The sequence below is a fragment of the Portunus trituberculatus genome, chromosome 14 (assembly GCF_017591435.1).
Source record: "Portunus trituberculatus isolate SZX2019 chromosome 14, ASM1759143v1, whole genome shotgun sequence".
Taxonomy (NCBI): domain Eukaryota; kingdom Metazoa; phylum Arthropoda; class Malacostraca; order Decapoda; family Portunidae; genus Portunus; species Portunus trituberculatus.
The window spans coordinates 17,404,184-17,423,359 of record NC_059268.1 but is presented as its reverse complement, the minus strand read 5'-3'; the positions used below and the strand labels follow the sequence as shown (position 1 = coordinate 17,423,359).

The 19,176-nt window shown below is 42.6% G+C and overlaps 1 protein-coding gene across 1 annotated transcript in view; it reads left to right on the top strand.

Annotated features, from left to right (window-relative positions):
- The first annotated feature begins 9,525 nt into the window (after positions 1–9,525).
- The window catches only part of LOC123503445 (serine-rich adhesin for platelets-like), a 37,918-nt gene continuing 28,267 nt past the window's right edge, over positions 9,526–19,176 (top strand). The window contains 1 exon segment of the mRNA XM_045253209.1: positions 9,526–9,690. Coding sequence (XP_045109144.1) covers positions 9,682–9,690 — 9 coding nt within the window. The 5' untranslated portion in view covers positions 9,526–9,681.

The following is a 19,176-nucleotide window of genomic DNA, read 5'->3' as shown; positions in this document are numbered from 1 at the left end:
GCGAGAAGAAAGTTTGCCGCGCCTCGTCAGGACTTAGCGACTGGAAGGTACGCAGAGAGAGAGAGAGAGAGAGAGAGAGAGAGAGAGAGAGAGAGAGAGAGAGAGAGAGAGAGAGAGAGAGAGAGGGTGGAGGGGACGAGAGAGCTTTAGTGAATGATTAACAAGAAAAAATGAACAGAAAAATGAGAGAGAGAGAGAGAGAGAGAGAGAGAGAGAGAGAGAGAGAGAGAGAGAGAGAGAGAGAGAGAGAGCTTTAGTGAATGACCTATAAGAAAAAAAAGGAACACAAAAGTAGGAGGGAAAGAAAGATAGAAAAGATAAAAGAGAGAGAGAGAGAGAGAGAGAGAGAGAGAGAGAGAGAGAGAGAGAGAGAGAGAGAGAGATAGAGATAGATAAGAAGATAAGCAGATAAGAGACCCCGCCAAAAAGGATTATATAATAGGTCCCATACAAAGTACCTTCTATTCACCGTATCCTATCTTTTTTCCATCATCTTTCATCCCTGTCCATAAATCTGCCCAACCTTCTCTTAAATCTTCGGCATTTTAAACCCTTCCCTGCCCAATCCTGTTTTTCTTTTTCTTTTTTTTTTCGAGTGACAACAAAACCGTTTCTTCTTTTTATCTTAGCCATACGTAATTCTTGGTCTGAGAGAGAGAGAGAGAGAGAGAGAGAGAGAGAGAGTAGTAATAGTAGTAGTAGTAGTAGTTTACCAATATATTTCTTTCTTTAGTATCATTCTCCCACGATCAATGAGAAAAAAAATGGATAAAATATAAAAAACCCTCAAATTAATTCACCGTTTATTGACAACCTACTATTATTCTTTTAATATAACCAAGCAATGAACTTTACTAACTTAAACATAAGAACTAAACAGACGAGAAGGAAAAATAAAGATGACAAAGTAAACAACAGATGCGTAAGTACAGACAAGGGGACACGAGCGTAAAGCAACCAAGGGAAGCTCCATCGATAACATTCTTGCGAGGGAAAGTTGAAGTGGCGATGGTGGTGGTGGTGGTGGTGGTGGTGGTGGTAGCGGCAGCGGCGGCGGTGGTGGAGAAGGAGGAAGGATCGTAAAATGAAGATGAGCCTGTGAAAGTGAATAAAAACCCACCAACTGCAGAAGGAACGCCGCCAGCGACCATGACTAGATCCAACAAACCATGACTCGGAGGAGGAGCAGCAGCAGGAGGAAGAGGAGGAGGAGGAGGAGGAGGAAAAGGGGGAGGGTATAGTAGTGGTGGTGCTGGTCTAGGTCACTCAAACAGGTTTCCAATCACGGTCATGCGTTAAGACACACACACACACACACAACACACACACACACACACACACACACACACACACACACACACACACACACACTGACGGACAAACGCACGAAAGCATTTACCTAAAGAAAATAAATTGAATAAAGTAAAAGACGGCTGAGTAGTATTTCGAGAGAGAGAGAGAGAGAGAGAGAGAGAGAGAGAGAGAGAGAGAGAGAGAGAGAGAGAGAGAGAGATAAACCGCGAAACTTGCACTCAAACAAGTAAGAACAATGCTACAAAAAAGAAAATAATAATAGTAATAATAATAATAACAATCTCCAATCGTGACAATGGAGAACAAAAAAATTTCTAAGATCATTTTCCAACAGTCTCTACTTTCTTCTATCTCTCTTTCTATTTTGGCTTACTTTCCTCAGCGAGATGTTATCATGAAGAGAGAGAGAGAGAGAGAGAGAGAGAGAGAGAGAGAGAGAGAGAGAGAGAGAGAGAATAAAACCCCAAATAAGCGTGTAGTTATGTTTTCGAGTTACTGAACGCACAACCTTTCCTCATTTCGTTCATGTAATCTGCGTTCTTTGGTTCATAAACTCAATAACAACTTGTAGGGTGCTCGTAACAGTCACAAAGCTAGTCTGCTCGTCACCCTGTCAGTTTTAAACAAGCCCAATTATGTTTACCGTTGTATCTCCCCCCTCTCTCTCTCTTAAGTCAATCACGCTACGTATACTATTAACGGCCAAATTCAGAAACGTCTTGTACTTTCCCTATGACAATTTTTCAAGGCCACAGAGACACGGTTTTTAAGACAGTTTTTCCTTATAATTAACTAGAAATCTTGCCAATCCATCATCAGAACCACAAAAACACCCTTAAAAACACGATCCAGTGATAGAGAAAGAGCAAAGTGTTCCAGAATACAGGCGTCTCCACACGGTTCCTCTTATCACATAGAGGCAATGGTGGGACTCTGATACTCGCTCTACTGCCTATAGAAAATTGGGAAGTGGAAAGAGAGGATCTAAATGACGCTGCTCTCTATCCTCGACCCTCTTCTACCTCTACTACTAGAAAACTAAGTGCTTGTATAACCATTACTCTTTCTACTTCTCATACTAGTGGTTTCATATCTATTACTACTGCTGGGGCTACTACTACCACCATCATCACTCCCAGTAATGATAATACTTGAGGCACGGAAGTTGATGGTTACCACGCATAATCTCGTGACCTAATCTGTCATAACTCTACCCAATACACGCATTAGGTATCTTCTTCCCATCCCACCCTCCACCCATCCCACGCTGCGCCACAAACATACTTTCACTCTTATTACTTATTGGCGTGTGTGTGTGTGTGTGTGTGTGTGTGTGTGTGTCGCTTCCACAGATGACGCTTCGGACTAGTTTACACGGATTAACTTAACACGCTTATCTTGTCATACTTTCCCCTCTCTTCATCTCTTCCCTTTCCCTCTTCCTCCCTCCTCTAGTGTCTCTATTAGCTAATCACTGCAATTCTAGGGTTAATAATAGTGTGTGGGAGCAAAATACAATAATGCTTGATTGTGAGACTGTAATAGGAAGGGGGAGACAGACGAGACTTCACTGCAGGAACATTCAGGTGGTATAGAAGACAGCAAGGGTGACTTAAGCAAAATTCTCAGGATCAGGATAGGGTAAAATATAAATTATTCAACCTCGATAAAGTTAAAGATGAGACGAGTGACTGATAAAGGAATATAAATGGTATAGGGCAATGTTCTTCCAAGTTCACGCGTCCTCCTGCCAGCTTCTGAGAAATTGATGCACACAAGTTGCCTATCAGTGGTATTGGGGAATGACTTACGGTGGCTTGATTAAATTGTCTGGGTCAGTAATTGGGACAGGATAACATATAATAGTCTCAAGTTTGCCAAAGTTAGAAGAAAGACACTGATAGGAATCCTGTCCACGGTCCGAGTGTAGCTTGGGCTTCCTCACTCAGGGCAACGGTTTCCTAGCGGGTGGGCCTTGAGATAGGAGGTACCTCAAAAAGTATCCCCTTTAGCCCATAAATTCCAGTGAAAAACCCACCTGGTATAAATAAAAAAAAAAAAGAAATGGTGCCAAAACACTACCAGAGAAATCGGATCATTCGGAAAACTCAGAAGATTGAACTAATTTATCTATGAAAATGAGAGGCTAAAATAAGAATGTTATATATCCTGCACCAATCCAAATGTTCTTATATTCGCACGAGACTGGTGGTATGAATGAATGATGGGAAAGGTGAGTAGATGCTTACCTTTAACTGATTAAGACATTCTCTCTCTCCACACTATAACAGATCTCATACCTAAGCCCTTCACAACCATGACACGTCTTCTTATATTTATTCTGGTTACTATTTTGCGATTTTGTATATCTTCAAAAACTCAAGTGAAGATTAGAATAGTGAAGACTCTGGACCATTAACCTTCTGAATTCCGTAGAACATTGCTAGTGTAAATAAAATCGTCTAATACCAAACAAATGGTAAAAAAATGCGTCTCAGTACTGAAGGGAGTTAAAAGCACAGATTAGTCTTCAAACATCAGAGAGAGAGAGAGAGAGAGAGAGAGAGAGAGAGAGAGAGAGAGGTGGGGACTAAAAATAGAAAGTGAGGGAAGCAAGTAAGGGCGGAAGGCTCCAGTGGAAGATGCTACAAGAGAGAAAGTGGGAGCGCCTATCTTAAGCGATCCTGGCCGCCCTTCCCACGACCCTCCAGCGCTGCCGCCGCCACCACCACCACCACCATCACCACCATCACGAGTACGACCACCACTACTACCATTGCTACTATAACCACCACCACCACTATTATTACTACCATTACTGTTGCTTATCATTTTCTCCATCGTGTCACTACTATTACTACTACTACTACTACTACTACTACTACTACTACTACTACTACTACTACTACTACTACTACTGCTACTGCTACTGCTTCAACAGCTGCCACTACTACTACTACTATTACTACTACTACTACTACTACTACTACTACTACTACTACTACTACTACTACTACTACTGCTACTACTACTACTACTACTACTACTACTACTACTGCTGCTGCTGCTGCTTCCATCATGACATCATAGCTAAAACCACCAGAGAGAGAGAGAGAGAGAGAGAGAGAGAGAGAGAGAGAGTTATTACATTTCTAGCCCTGAGTGATAGCAGTGTATAGACCGACAGACAGACAGACAGACAGACACACCGGCAGACAGATGGACTGAATAAAAAGGAGGAAAAAAACAAAACAAATAAACAGCTTCTTTCTTTTTCTATTCAATCTCAAGGAAGGAAGAAGTAGAAAGAGAAGGAGGAGGAGGAGGAGGAGGAGGAGGAGGAGGAGGAGGAAGAAGAAGAAGAAAAGGAGGAGGAGGAGACTACATAAGCTATCATTTTTCTATCAAGGTTGTCGGCAGATCAAGGAAGTTCAGAATGAGATTGGATTGGAGAAGCTTCGGCGCCTTTTTTTTTTTTTTTTTTTATTTATACCATGTGGGCTTTTCACGGGAATTTCTGGGCTAAAGGGGATACTTTTTGGGATACCTCCTATCTCAAAGCCCACCCGCTAGGAAACCGTTGCCCCGAGTGAGGAAGCCCAACCTACACTCGGACCGTGGACAGGATTCGAACCCGTGCGCTTGGAAACCCCTCGAACCCCAAAGCACGCATGGTTCCACTGTACCACGGCGCCTCCTTATGACCTTTAGTGCATTGAACGTGACTGTGATGGTAGGGAAGGTCCGCAGCTCGTCACCTCGTGGTGAAAAACCTGTCTCAGTAGAACACCTGTCTGTCTGTCTGTCTGCCTGTCATACCTGTCCTTCACCTGTCTTTATTTTGGCAGATTTTTCTTTTCTTCTTCTTTTCATCTCTTTTATTTATTAGGTTTTTTAGTTACTGTCATAATTTTGTTGTTGTTGTTGTTGATGTTATTCTCTCTCTCTCTCTCTCTCTCTCTCTCTCTCTCTCTCTCTCTCTCTCTCTCTCTCTCTCTCTCTCCTCCTCCTTCTGACATATTAATGCAATATACTACTAGAAAAGATGGCCTCAGGTTTGTGTGTATGTGTGTTTGTTTGTTTGTTTGTGTGTGTGTGTGTGTGTGTAAATATTTTGGGTCAAAAAATACCAAAAGCGCGCACACACACACACACACACACACACACACACACACACACACACACACACACAACTGTACTGTACCTGCCAACTCCTACCTACAGACATACAAACATACTTACAGAAAGTTCATTCGTCACAACAAAGTTTCTATTTCCTCTCCGTACACAAAACAGTTCCGGGTCTTTGCTGTGTGTCTCTCCACCAGATGCCCTGCCTTCCCTCCTTTCCTTCCTTCCTTCCCTCCTTCCTTCCTTCCTTCTTTCCTTCCTTCCTTCCTCTCGCCAAACGGTCGTAGAAGACAATGGAGAATAGAGCGTTAAGAGGAAGACTGAGTAATGAGAAAAGGTAGTAGTAGTAGTAGTAGTAGTAGTAGTAGTAGTAGTAGTAGTAGTAGTAGTAGTAGTATGAGGAAGAGGAGGAGGAGGAAGAGAGGAGGATACAACTCTAACATAATATTAATTTCGTTTTCTTTTAATCACCTCTTAAAAGATGTAAGTAATTTCCTCCTTTCCTCTTCCTCCTCCTCCTCCCCCTTCTCCCTCTTCCTCCTCCTCCTCCTCCTCTTCTTCCTCTTTCTTCAACCTCCTTCCTTGCCATCATTCCTTTCATCTGTGTCAATTTTTACTATCTGACTTAGCACGTCTTCCTCTCTCCATCCCACTGTCTTAAATTTTTATTCACAAGAGTCCTCCTTCTATCTCTTCACCTCTATATGACCTCGCTGCAGTGACGCCGATATTTCAGTCAGATTAACCTTCCTCATCCTGTAGTCAATAGGAATGGTAATAACAGTGATAGACGGTGAATCAGCTACTTGTCTTTTCAGTTTTCCTGCTTTATGATCGCGTTGTCATGTACTTAACCCCTTGAGTACCGTGACACGTTTCCATATCAATTCTGGTGACTATTTAGTGATTTTATACAGCTTCAGAAACCCATGTGGTGGATTAAAATAGTGAAGACTATGGTCATTAATCTTCTGACCTCCATAGACACTTTCTGATGCCAATAAAAATGGTCTAATCGCACACAAATCTCATGGTAAAAATGCGTCAATACTGAAGACGTTGAAACCTACTTATCATCATTACTATCACTATCATCACCATCATCACCAGGACACAGGCCACCTCCAGCTTTCCTCACCCGTCTCTGTTAGTTCAAGGGACCATTAGAGAGACGCACGCTTAACTCCTTCAATACTGGGACATATTTTTTTACCTAGAGATTTACGACTGGACCATTTTATTGACATTAGGAAGGGTCTATGGAGGCCAGATGATTAATAGCCAGAATCTACACTACTTTAATCCCCCACATGAGTTTATGAAGTTGTATGAAATCACCAAATAGTAAGCAGAATGAATATGGAAACGCGTCATGGTACTGAAGGGGTTAATGGCGGTGGGTGTGGTGTTGTGTTCAGCCCTTCACCTTGCTACGGGGCGGCGGTACTCGGGTATGATGACGCGAGGCGGACAGTTCTCCCACGGCCTTGTCTAGTCAGGTATATACTTGGAATATGTTGGGCGTTCTGTCTTTCATCTTAGGAAGGTTGCCGCTTATTGTGTATCTTTCGTCTAAGTATTTATTTAACCCCTTCAGTACCAGAACATGTTTTCATATTTATTCTGGTACTATTTGGTGATTTTACACAGTATCAGAAACTTCTGTGGGAATTAAAACAGTGAAGCCTCTGGCCGTTAATCTTCTGACCTCTATAGACCCATCCTAATGTAAATAAAATGGTCTAATCACACCCAACACTCAAGGTAGAAATGCGTCCCAGTTCTGAAGGGTTTAAGGCAGCGTAGTGTGAATAGGGTTGGGTCTAGTCTAGGGGCCAGTTCCTGATGGTTCACAAGCGTTAATATCCATAATGGTTCTAGTTCATTACAGTAGAGTGCGTGGGTATTGGACTGAAATAGTGAAGACTGTACGCATTAATCTTCTGACCTCCACAGACCCTTCCTAACGTAAATAAAATCTTCTAATCATACCCGAAACTCATGGTAAAAATGCGTCTCAGTACTGAAGGAGTTAATATCTCTGCACCTGTTTACCTTTGCTTAATTCGCGCAAGCCACACATGACAGTATTCCAGTGAAGAACTCTCCAACACGTCTATGCCGCAGTGAAACATTAGATACATAGATGGATGAGCACCTGATGACTGTCTGAGTGTTACTTCCCCTCGCCTGCCTATCACTCCAACTCTCTGGCACGTTGACAGCTGTCATCATAAACAGCTGCAGTATCACCACCACCATCGCCACCATCACTGCTGCATAGGGAAGGAACACTGTAGTATTTGCCTTGTTGTTTTCTATTTGCGAGAAAGTCCACGCGGCGATTTTTCATTGGCAGCGAAGCGTCAGTGTTGCGTCAAAATAGAAACTTTACCACCGCGGGTTTACTAACAGTGCCTCGGCCTCCACTGCAACCACCACCACCACTGCCACTGCCGTTATTTTCATTACCATCACTATTACCACCACCATTACTACTACTACTACTACCATCATCATAGCCCCCATCACTGTAGCTTCAATCTTCTGTATGTTCACGTGGGGTACTGTCCATCTACCGTTTATTTGTTGGTCTGTCTGTCTATCTGGCTGTCTCCACTCCACACACACACACACACACACACACACACACACACACACACACACACACACACACACACACACGACGCGCGTCGTTGTGAATTTGTAATAGGTGAAAGAAAGCGAGAGATTCCTAGTGCCCGTTTCGTCTTCCTCGCCTCGCCTCGCCTCACCTCGCCGCTGAAAGAGAGAGTTGTGCGGGTCACCTAGGAAGGAGCGGGAAAGGTGTGTGTACTCTCTCTCTCTCTCTCTCTCTCTCTCTCTCTCTCTCTCTCTCTCTCTCTCCGTAGAAGCTTTTTTTTACGAATTTTAAAGTAAACAGTTAGTTTCGTGTGTTATCCTCGTCACCATTATCATTATTATTACTATTCTTATCATTACTACTGCCACCACCATCACCACCACCACATACCACCACCAGCACCACCACCCTAAAGAGCAGATGGATGAAATGAGCACCGCCCTAGCAAACAAGAAAAAAAAAAAAGAAGAAAGAAAAATACTAACATTTCCTTTGGTGATTAAAACTACCTTTCTGACGCCCACGAAGGAAGTCAGGAGGAGAAGAGGAAAGGGAATGTCTAGATGGGAGGTGTCAGTGTGCCCATCCATCACCTGCAGCGCCTCTGTGGGCAAGGGGAGGCTGGAGTAGGTGCGCAGCCTGGGGGGGTAAGCGTGGCGGGCCGGGAGACGCAAGGAAGGCTGGGCATGAGAGGAGAAAGTCAGCCCACGGGGAAGATCCTACTTGTTTCAACTCGGAACGTTTGCTTTCGACTGGGTTTCGTAATCAATATGATGTGCGTGCGTTGCGTGCGTTGTCAGGCAAGAGTAGGGAGGTAAGCAGCTAAAGGAACGGAGGGAAGAGGGGAGGGAAGAGGAGAGGAAAGGAGGGAGGGTGAGGGACTGCAAGCTTGTATACGCTATCTGTGTGCTAAACATGTGTTACTTTCAGTCATCCAGCCACCAATCCAGTCATCCATCTAATCAGCAGTCAATCACCAATCAGTCAATCAACCAATCAGCCAGTTAGTTAACCAGTTAGTCAGTCATCCTTCCAACTAGGCCACCTAATCAACCATTTAGTCACATCCAATCACCCAATCAGTCAATCAGTCATCCAACCAAACCAGTTACCCATACACCCAGCCAGATAGTCAGCCAGTCAGCCAATCAGCCATTCAATCCATCCAGTCACACACCCAACTAGCCAGTCATCTAACACTCAGTCACCCAATCAGAAAGTCAACCATGCAGCCAATTAACCAGTCAGTCATCTAATCATCCAATCAGTCAACCATTCAGCCATTCAGACAGTCAGCCATCTAACCAGCCAGTCAACCAGTCAGCCAGCCAGCCAGCCAGACAGACAGATAGACAACCTCGACCAAGACCCTGGCGCGCATTCCCGGGAGCATCGCGGGTCCCAACTTTCACGGCAGCGATATATAAGAGCGGTGCGTGAGGGCGTGCGCGTTTTGTTTGTGCTGCGCGTTGCTGGAGAAAGGCAGCGGCCGCGGCAGCACCTGGTGAGGCAAGACGTTGAGTGGCGCTTACTGGTGAAGGACGCGAAGGATATCTTGGTGAAGTCCTGAAGGAAGTGGTGTGTCCTGGACGACCTCAACGACCACCACGACCATGATGAAGGTAAGGAAGGAAGGATAGAAGGATGCAGTGACTATTTCTCAGGAAGAACGATGTCTAATGGGATTTTCATGTGTGAGTGAGTGGAGAGAAAGAGGAGGAAAAGAAAAAGGAATGGAAGGAGAAGGAGGAGTAGGACAAAGATAACAAAAGAACAGAGAGAGAGAGAGAGAGAGAGAGAGAGAGAGAGAGAGAGAGAATAGGGTCAGTGGGTAAGATCCGGCAGAAAGGATGTATCTACTATTTAAAGTGTCTCGTGCTCCTTCTGTCCTAGCCGTGTCCCCGCGAAACCCAACATGCATCACTGTACACACACACACACACACACACACACACACACACACACACACACACATACACACACTGGTAAACTCTGGAACTCCCTACCTGCTTCTGTATTTCCATCTTCCTAGAACTTAACTTCTTTTAAGAGAGAGGTGTCAAGACATTTGTTCCTGAATTTTGACTAAATCTTTTGAATCTTTTATGAAGACTACAGTTCCAGTGGGTCTTTTTTTCTAATATTCCTTTTTTTGCCCTTGATAGTCCTCCCTCTTACACACACACACACACACACACACACACACACACACACACACACACACACACACAACGCCTCGAGAAGTGACACCAGAGATACCAGTACATACCATACCTACACATCGGACGCTGGATATAACTTTGTACCATCGAGGAATAAAATCTAACTTTTATAAACTTGAGCGATAAAAAAAAAAAAAAAAAAAAGCGCCAGATTTTTTTTTTTTTCCTCTCCTAAGGCCTTTTTAAAACTTAGTCAAAATAGTTAATAGTTTACCAGTTTTCTACGTTTTTTTTATTCTTTTCAAGCATTTTCCATACCAGGTTAGTGTTCCCTGTAGTGTAGAGTAGTGAGCAGCTTTGGAGGGGCTGGGAATGTGATACGTAGACATGATACGGAGAGATAATTGTCTGATACTGAAAAATATATAATTGCCAGAGAGAGAGAGAGAGAGAGAGAGAGAGAGAGAGAGAGAGAGAGGGGAATGCCGGAAGGGATATGAAAAAAAATAATATGCTCAAAAGTAAGACAATAATACGATGAAATAGACAAAAGAAAGAGAACAAGAAGATTTAACTGTAGGTAACAAGGGAAGGAACAAGCGCACTCTATCCTTGCGGCTTCTGAAGGTAAAGAAATACAACAACAACAACAACAACAACAACATCAACAACAACAACAACGCGGCTGAGGTTTATCTGAGTGTACAACGAAGACTGTAATGATCGCTGTCTCTCTACGAATGCTTTCAAAATAGTGGAAATCTGGACCATAATTATACGATTTGTGAGAACTGAAAGGGGAGAGAGAGAGAGAGAGAGAGAGAGAGAGAGAGAGAGAGAGAGAGAGAGAGAGAGAGATTAGAGGCAATAACTGAAGATCTTCACAAAATTTAATTGAAAGAAAAAAATGTAAATCAGAGCCGTAACTGAATGAAAGGAACAAAGAAAGAAAGAATGAATGAATGACTGGTTTAAAGAATGAATGACTGAAAAAAGTGACTGACTGACTGACTGAATGAATGAATGAATGACTGGTTTGACTAGCTTCCTGACTGACTGGTTGAGTGAGTGAGTGAGTGAGTGAGAAGAGTGACTGAAAAAGCGATCGACTGACTACCTGACTGAAAGACTGTCTAAGAAAAATGGATTATCTTAGAATACTGACTAACAAACTGATTACGTAGCTGTTTATGGCCTTTCTTGTTGACTGACTGACTGACTGACTGACTGACTGACTGACTGACTGACTGGCTGACTGGCTATAGAGCTTGAAGAAGGAAGTGAGAGAAGAGAAAAAAGATTCGAAATAAGAAAAAAAGTAAAAAAGTAAAAATCAATGAAAGTGAGAGGGAAGAAGAGGAAAAAAGAGAAAACGGAAGAAGGAATGAGGAAAGGAGAGAGAGAGAGAGAGAGAGAGAGAGAGAGAGAGAGAGAGAGAGAGAGTAACAGTAAAGAAATTTTCTACCATTCTCTACTATTGGACTGCTACTACTACTACTACTACTACTACTACTACTACCACCACCACCACCACCACCAGAAACGAAACGAAACAACAAAAAAAAGACGAAAACCACATTAACAACTCATTACAAGATACTAATGATTCAATATACCACAAATTTCACCACCACCACCACCACCACCACCATCACCACCACACGCCTCGCCACAACGTTAGCAGCTTCATCACGATCCAATAACGCAGACAAACCAACGATGAGATGGCGGTGAAATCTCGACTTTCTTCACCACACGTAGCTCTGCCTATACATGGGCAGAGAGAGAGAGAGAGAGAGAGAGAGAGAGAGAGAGAGAGATTCACGCGTACTGTAACATCCTCAATTCCTCCCCTGCATTCCTGATACCTTGTCTATATTGTCTTTATCTCTCTCATCCTCGTAAAGTAGAATTCTCCTCTTCTCCAGCTCTATCTACTTTTTCCTTCATTTCTTAAAACCGACTTGTGCCGTGACTCCCTCACTCCTTTCCACTTCATTCCTGATAACTTGTCTTCATTTCTAATCCTTGTAGTGTAGAATTTTCCCCTTCTGCTTCAGTCCTGCCTGTTTTATTTTTTTCTTTTCTTAAAACTGACGTGTGCTGTAACGCCCTCACTCCTTCCCCAGCATTCCTAATATTTTGTCTTTATTTCTCATCTTTGTGGCGTAAATTTCTCCTCTCCTTCCATTCTATCTAGTTTTTCCTTCATTTCTTAAAACCCACACGTGCTGTAACACCCTCACTCTTTTCCCTGGATTCCCGTTACCTAAGTCTTTATTTCTAATTCCTGTAGTGTAAAATTCTCCTCTTTTCCTTCGATTCTGTCTGGTTTTCCTTCATTTCTTAAAACCCACACGTGCTGTAACACCCTCACTGCTCCCCTGTCTGCTTCTTTTCCCTATCACCGCCCCGTCACCTTCCCCACGACACACAGGTCACGTTGCCTTGACTTAGCGGCATTATAGCGACTCGTCCTCCCACCGCTAACCCTCTGCCGCTTCTTCCCGCAGGCACTTTCACTGACGCGCAAACAAATGCATAGTTTTTAGCACTCATTCGCTTGTGGTTCAAAGGAGGGAGAGGGAGTGTTACGTGCCTCCCTCTACCCTCCCTCTCTTCCTTTCTTTCTCTCTCTTTTACCTCCTTCTCTCCCTCCCTCGCTCCCTCGCCCTATAGCCTCCACTTCCGCTGGTAATAAATACTACGGTGGTGGTGGTAGTGGTAGTGGTGGTGGTGGTAGTGGTAATGTTAGTAGTAGTAGTAGTAGTAATAGTAGTAGTAGTAGTAGTAGAATTAGCAACAGGAGAGGTTCGACAGAGGTTCGACACACACACACACACACACACACACACACACACACACATATAGCAAAACAAATGTGTGTGTGTGTGTGTGTGTGTGTGTGTGTGTGTGTGTGTGTGTGTGTGTGTGTTTGAGGAAATGAATGAACTGAAACCTAAACCGCAAGTTAATCTTCTTGAGAGAGTAAAAGTGAAGGAAAAACAGGAGGAGGAGGAGGAGGAGGAGGAGGAGGAGGAGGCGCCGGAGGGCAAAACGTTTTTAGGCTTCGGAAGTAGGACAGGAGGAGGAGGAGGAGGAGGAGGAGGAGGAGGAGGTTATATTCAGGTAAACGGAGGTAAGAAGGTAAAGAGAAAAGAGGGAGGGAGGAGGTGTGGGAAGGGGAACGGCGGGAGAGAGGAGGAGCGGGAGGGAATAGAGGGAGGAAAAAGGAGAAGGAAGAAGAAAGGTAAAGGGAAAATAATGAAGAATAAAAGAATAAAGAAAATATATTAACCTCAACCTAATAAACTTCTTCACTTCTTAATGTTTTACTAAATATTTTTTTGTCAGTAAGAAAGAAAGAAAGAAAGAAAGTAAGAAAGAAAGAAAGAAGAAGAAAAAAAGAAAGAAAGAAAATAATCACATACAGTTTCATGGCAAAATTAAAGGTTTCTATTTAAAATCACTTCTCTTCTTCCTCTTCCCTACCTCCTCCTCCTCCTCCTCCTCCTCCTCCTCCTCCTCCTTCTTCTTCCTTGTCATTCTGCGTCCATCGTGGGAAGAAGGAAGGAATAGCTTAAGCATTCCTTCCTTTCTTCCCTCCCTCCCTCTATGGCCTCCTCCTCCTCTTCCTCCTCCTCCTCCTAGACACTCTCTCCACATCAGATCCTCCTCCTGCTCCTCCTCCTCCTCCTCCTCTTCCTCTTTCTCCTCCTCCTCCTCCTCCTCCTCCTCCTCCTCCTCTTTCTCCTTACAGATTAATACAATGTAGTCGAAAGGATGGCCCCGGGCGTGTATGTGTACGTGTGTGTGTGTGTGTGTGTGTGTGTGTGTGTGTGTTATAAGCATATTAATCGTTTGGTTTTCCACTTTCTCGTCCAAAATCTCGTTATGTTTCGATGCCTTTGCTTTTCGCGTCTCATCACCTCATAAGACACTCACAGATCTCTTTTTACCCTAAGAAATTCACTAACCGCTTGTTTGACCCCTTCACTACCATGACGCGTTTCCATATTCATTTTGCTTACTATCTGGTGATTTTATACACCTTTAGAGACTTATGTGGGAGATTGAAATAGTGAAGACTGGACCATTAATCTTCTGACCTCCATACATCCTTCCTAATGTCAATAAGATGGTCTAATCGACACAAATCTCAAGGTAAAAGGAGTTAAGAGTTTTCCCGCCACTCTAACCCCTTGTCTCCTTAACTCAGAGGTAGATTGAAAGGAGGTCTAGGTTAATATGAATGACAGGGGAATATACATGCATATATAGGTGTGTGTTTCATTGAAGAATCTGCCATGTGTAGGTCTAATCACTCCAAAGGCCTCTTGCAGCTTCCTCTATTTTACGAGACTACAGACTTAGAATCACTTTAAGAATAGGGAACCCACTCATGGAGATGTTGGGTTCGCTAATCTTGACATAATTCTAGACTTCTTTCTCCTTGTCCTTACTGCTACACGGACACTGACCAAGGACAAAATAAGGAAAAGAAAGAGAAAACACTCAATTTCCAGCTTCGTAAATGTCAAAGGGAAGCGATGCAAGTCATAAGAAAGAAGTAAAATTGAAAAGAAAAAGAAAATGAAAAGAAAAGGAGTTCGAGCGTTTATTACTGAAAAGGGTGAAGAAGTCAAGATACTGGTTAGAGAGAGAGAGAGAGAGAGAGAGAGAGAGAGAGAGAGAGAGAGAGAGAGAGAGAGGGAAGAAGGGAGGAAAGAAGGAGGCATAACGGTAGACTTTCTCTTTTTGAGGGATGGCTGTGGAGGGAGGCTGGGCGCGCACACACACACACACACACACACACACACACACACACACACACACACACACACACACACACACACACACACACACTACCTGTCCATTCATCACTTTCCTTCCTGCTGGGCATAAGGAAAAGGTGTGTCAGAGAGAGAGAGAGAGAGAGAGAGAGAGAGAGAGAGAGAGAGAGAGAGAGAGAGAGAGAGAGGATAACGAGATCTTTGACCCAAACTTTCATACTTTCATTCCTTCACGTTAACAATAAGAGAAACAAAGATATTACCAGTTTGTAATTAAGTTCAATCTTCTTTTAAGTAAGTGTCTGCGTTATTAACTTCCCGATTAACGAAGATTACACAGAGAAAAATAATAACACGTATGAATAGTATCTCCTCTTTGAAATTATATAACTGTCGATAATAATAATGATACTACTACTGCTACTACTACTACTACTACTACTACTACTACTACTACTACTAACAATAATAATAATAATAATAATAAAACTTTCATGAGGACAACGATGTGATGTAGTAGTAGTAGTAGTAGTAGTAGTAGTAGTAGTAGTAGTAGTAGGCTATATAATTGTAGTAAAGTATTAATAGAAATATAAAGACAACTATTTGAACAGATATTCCCATTAGAGAAAATATTGCTAGTTATTATTTCTCTCTCTCTCTCTCTCTCTCTCTCTCTCTCTCTCTCTCTCTCTCTCTCTCTCTCTCTCTCTCTCTCTCTCTGCATGACACAGTACCTTACTTCCTCCTTTCCTCCTCTTTTCTCTCACAATTAGTCTTCCTCCTCCTCCTCCTCCTCTTCCTCCTCTCTTCCTCCTTCTTCCTTTTCCTCTTCCTCCTCTCCAAGCGTATAACACATGATCCTGAGAGAGAGAGAGAGAGAGAGAGAGAGAGAGAGAGAGAGAGAGAGAGAGAGATTATTTTGAAGGTTACGATAAAAAAGATAAGAAATACCTAACTAAACACACACACACACACACACACACACACACACACACACACACACATATCAGATTGAGTGTTTCTGGTTATGGTGTGTATAAATAGTTCTCACTCCATCTCCCCCCTACCCCCAAACCACAACCACCACCACCACCACCACTACTACTCTCTCTACTACCACCACCATCACCTCTCCCGTGCCCTCCCTCCCTCCCCCACCACTTTCCCTTCTCTAAGCCTATAGAAAGATGCCCACAAAACTTTCTCTTCTCTGCCCACTGCCCGGGAAAGCTCTCTCTCTCTCTCTCTCTCTCTCTCTCTCTCTGAACAAGCCAACGATCTTAATTTTTCTAGTTCTCATTGTTCTTTTTCTTCTTGTTCTTACTCTTGTGTTTGTTCATGTTCCTGTTCTTTTCTTCTTTTTTATTGCATTTATAGCTATGTTTCTTTTTTCATTCGTTAATTATTTTTCTTATTCATATATTTCGTCACTTTCGTTCTGCAGAGACAAAAATGCAACGTTGCTAGTCTCTTTCTTTTCTTTTTCTTTTCTTGTTCCTATGGTGACGCCAAAAGATTTCTTACACTTCCATAGCGGTGAATGTCCGGCAATGTAATTCTATAGGTACCAAATGCTGCCCTTTATCCATTCCCTTTCTACCTTCAAATGTCTTTCTTCGTTGCGAGAAATCTATTTTTCTCCTTTATAATTTGACATGTAGCTTTTTTTCTTTTGTCTTTTGTATATACTTTCAAATTTGCTTTTTTCTTCTCCTCCTCCCTCTCTCTTTTCCTTTTCTAACTTCACATTCAGTTTTTTTTTGTATCTTCTAAGTTTGATTCCTCCCTCCGTATATTTTCCGGCATCGTCTTTTTCTTAGCTTCAAATTTCACACCATTTTCCTTTACTTTAAAACGCTTCTACACTGTCTAACGCCCTCTCTCCTTTCCTCTTTCCTCTTTTTTTTTTTTTTCTTTTTCCGCCTCGTATCTTTAAATTCAAATCTTGTTCAACCCAGCGCAGCCTTCTCTCCGTGGCTTGAAATGCGGTCCTTCCACGCCGGGTTCAAACTTTCCTAACCTTACTTCAAGTTTTCACACAGCGGCTTCTTTTCTCTCTCAGGTCTCTGTCTCTATCTGTCTAACTCTCTATCTCTCTCTCTCTCTCTCTCTCTCTCTCTTGGACACTTCCCACCACTAGAAAGAACAATAGTCGTTCAGCGCTGTATATTAATGACGGCTTGTAGAGATCAGGTGAAAATAATGATGATGAATAGAACAGATTAGGAAGAAATTAATAAACAGGGTAAGAAATTAAGAAGATTATCTATTCACGTTGGAGGGAATAGAGAGATTGAAGCCTAGTCGTTAAGTGCCGTATGATAAAGACGGCTTGTGGAGATCAGGTGAAATAATGATGACAAATAGAATAGAATAGGAAGAAATGAATGAACAGAGAAAGAAATTAAGGTCATCTATTCACGTTGGAGAGAATAGAGAGATTGAAGCCTAGTCGTTATGTGTCGTATAAGAATGGCTAGCTAGTAGAGATTAGTTGAAAAGAATTCTGATAAATAGAATAGGAAGAAATGAATAAACAAGGCAAGAAATAAAGGAAATCGCCTTAGAAATAATTATGTTTAGGGAACGCGTAGATGAAAAATGAAATGTAATGTAAAAAATGGATAAACATGAAAAAAAATATAAAGAAACTCCCTAATTCAATAATAAGCAATCAGTCTGTCTCTATTTTCTCTTTTCACGTGAGAAAGTTATTTTTTTCTTTACATTTCGGCATGAGAAAGCTTTTTTTTTTTATTTCTCTCTCAAATAGACAAAAAATAATAAAGGAGCCGCCTAATTTAATAATAATCTTCACTCTCTCTCTCTCTCTCTCTCTCTCTCTCTCTCTCTCTCTCTCTCTCTCTCTCTCTCTCTCTCTGTCGTTGAGGCATTCAGGACAAACAACATTATCTTAGCTACATGAGAAAGTCTTTTTTTTTTCTTTCTTTTTTGCATTTTAGTATGAGAAAGTTATTTCCGACCCAGCTCTTCCACTCCCCCCCCAAACACCGTCTCAGCACCGGCGGCAGCAGATGCTCAGGTGGGAATATCACGAGGGCGACTTTTTGCTTCCCTTCTGGTTTGTAATACGCCAAGTGTGCGAGGAAGAGGAGGGGGGAGGGAGGGAAGGAAGGAAAAGGGGCTGCTAGTTGGGTAGGCTAAGGTGGACCAAGAGAGAGAGAGAGAGAGAGAGAGAGAGAGAGAGAGTGTAGGAGAAATAGACAAACAAAAGCGGAGAGGGAAGAAAAAAAAAAAACTGAAAAACGTAGAAAAGGAAAGGAAACTGATATAATAAGGTGATGGAGTGGAGAGGAATGGAGGCGAAGGAGAAATTGAAAGAGAGAGAAATAAATAGAAGGTGGAAAGGGAAACTAGTCGAAGAAGAAAAGAAAGGAAAGCAGACGAAGGAGAGATGGAAAGGGAAGAACGAAATAGGAGAAACACGAAAGAAGGGAAACTAGAAAGAGAAGACATGAAGAGAAAGGGAGAGAGAGGAAGCGAAAGAGACCACGAACAGAGGGAGGGAAGGAGGGAGGGAGGGATCTGTTGAAGGGGAGAGGGAGAGGGAGGGAAGGGGCAAAACAATAGCGGGTAAGTCACAGTCACAATACACGTCCGTTCCTCGTCTTCTTCTCAGGCCACACGCTTCTTCGCTTCCTCGCTTCCTTCCTTCACTTTCTCGTCACTGCCGCCAAAGGAAACCCAGCACTGTCTTTCCCTCGCTCTTCTGTATGACCGCCGTTCATCGCGAGGCTACCTGATTGGTGCATTACGCTGGCTTTCTCTGGGCAAGTTTGATCTATATGCGTGCTACAAATATCCAAGACTTGTTATGAATACTGAAACCGGATTGGTGTTGTGGATAATTGCAAATGAAACTGTAAAGATAGTAAAGGAGATGAAAGCTAGCAAGAATCAGATTTTTCATAGATATGGGTTGAAATAGTTGAAGACGGAAGTTAAGTTGTCTGTAGTGTCTAGCTGTCTGTCACTTTTAACATTCTATAGTGGAAGTTACTTGCGTTTTCAAGTTTGTTTTCATGATTCCATTGGCAGAGTAACAAGCTTTCTACAACCACAAGACCTGAACTTATCTGTGTGTTCTTTCAAAACAGTCCGTTGGAGAGAACAAAGCGTTTCTGAACAG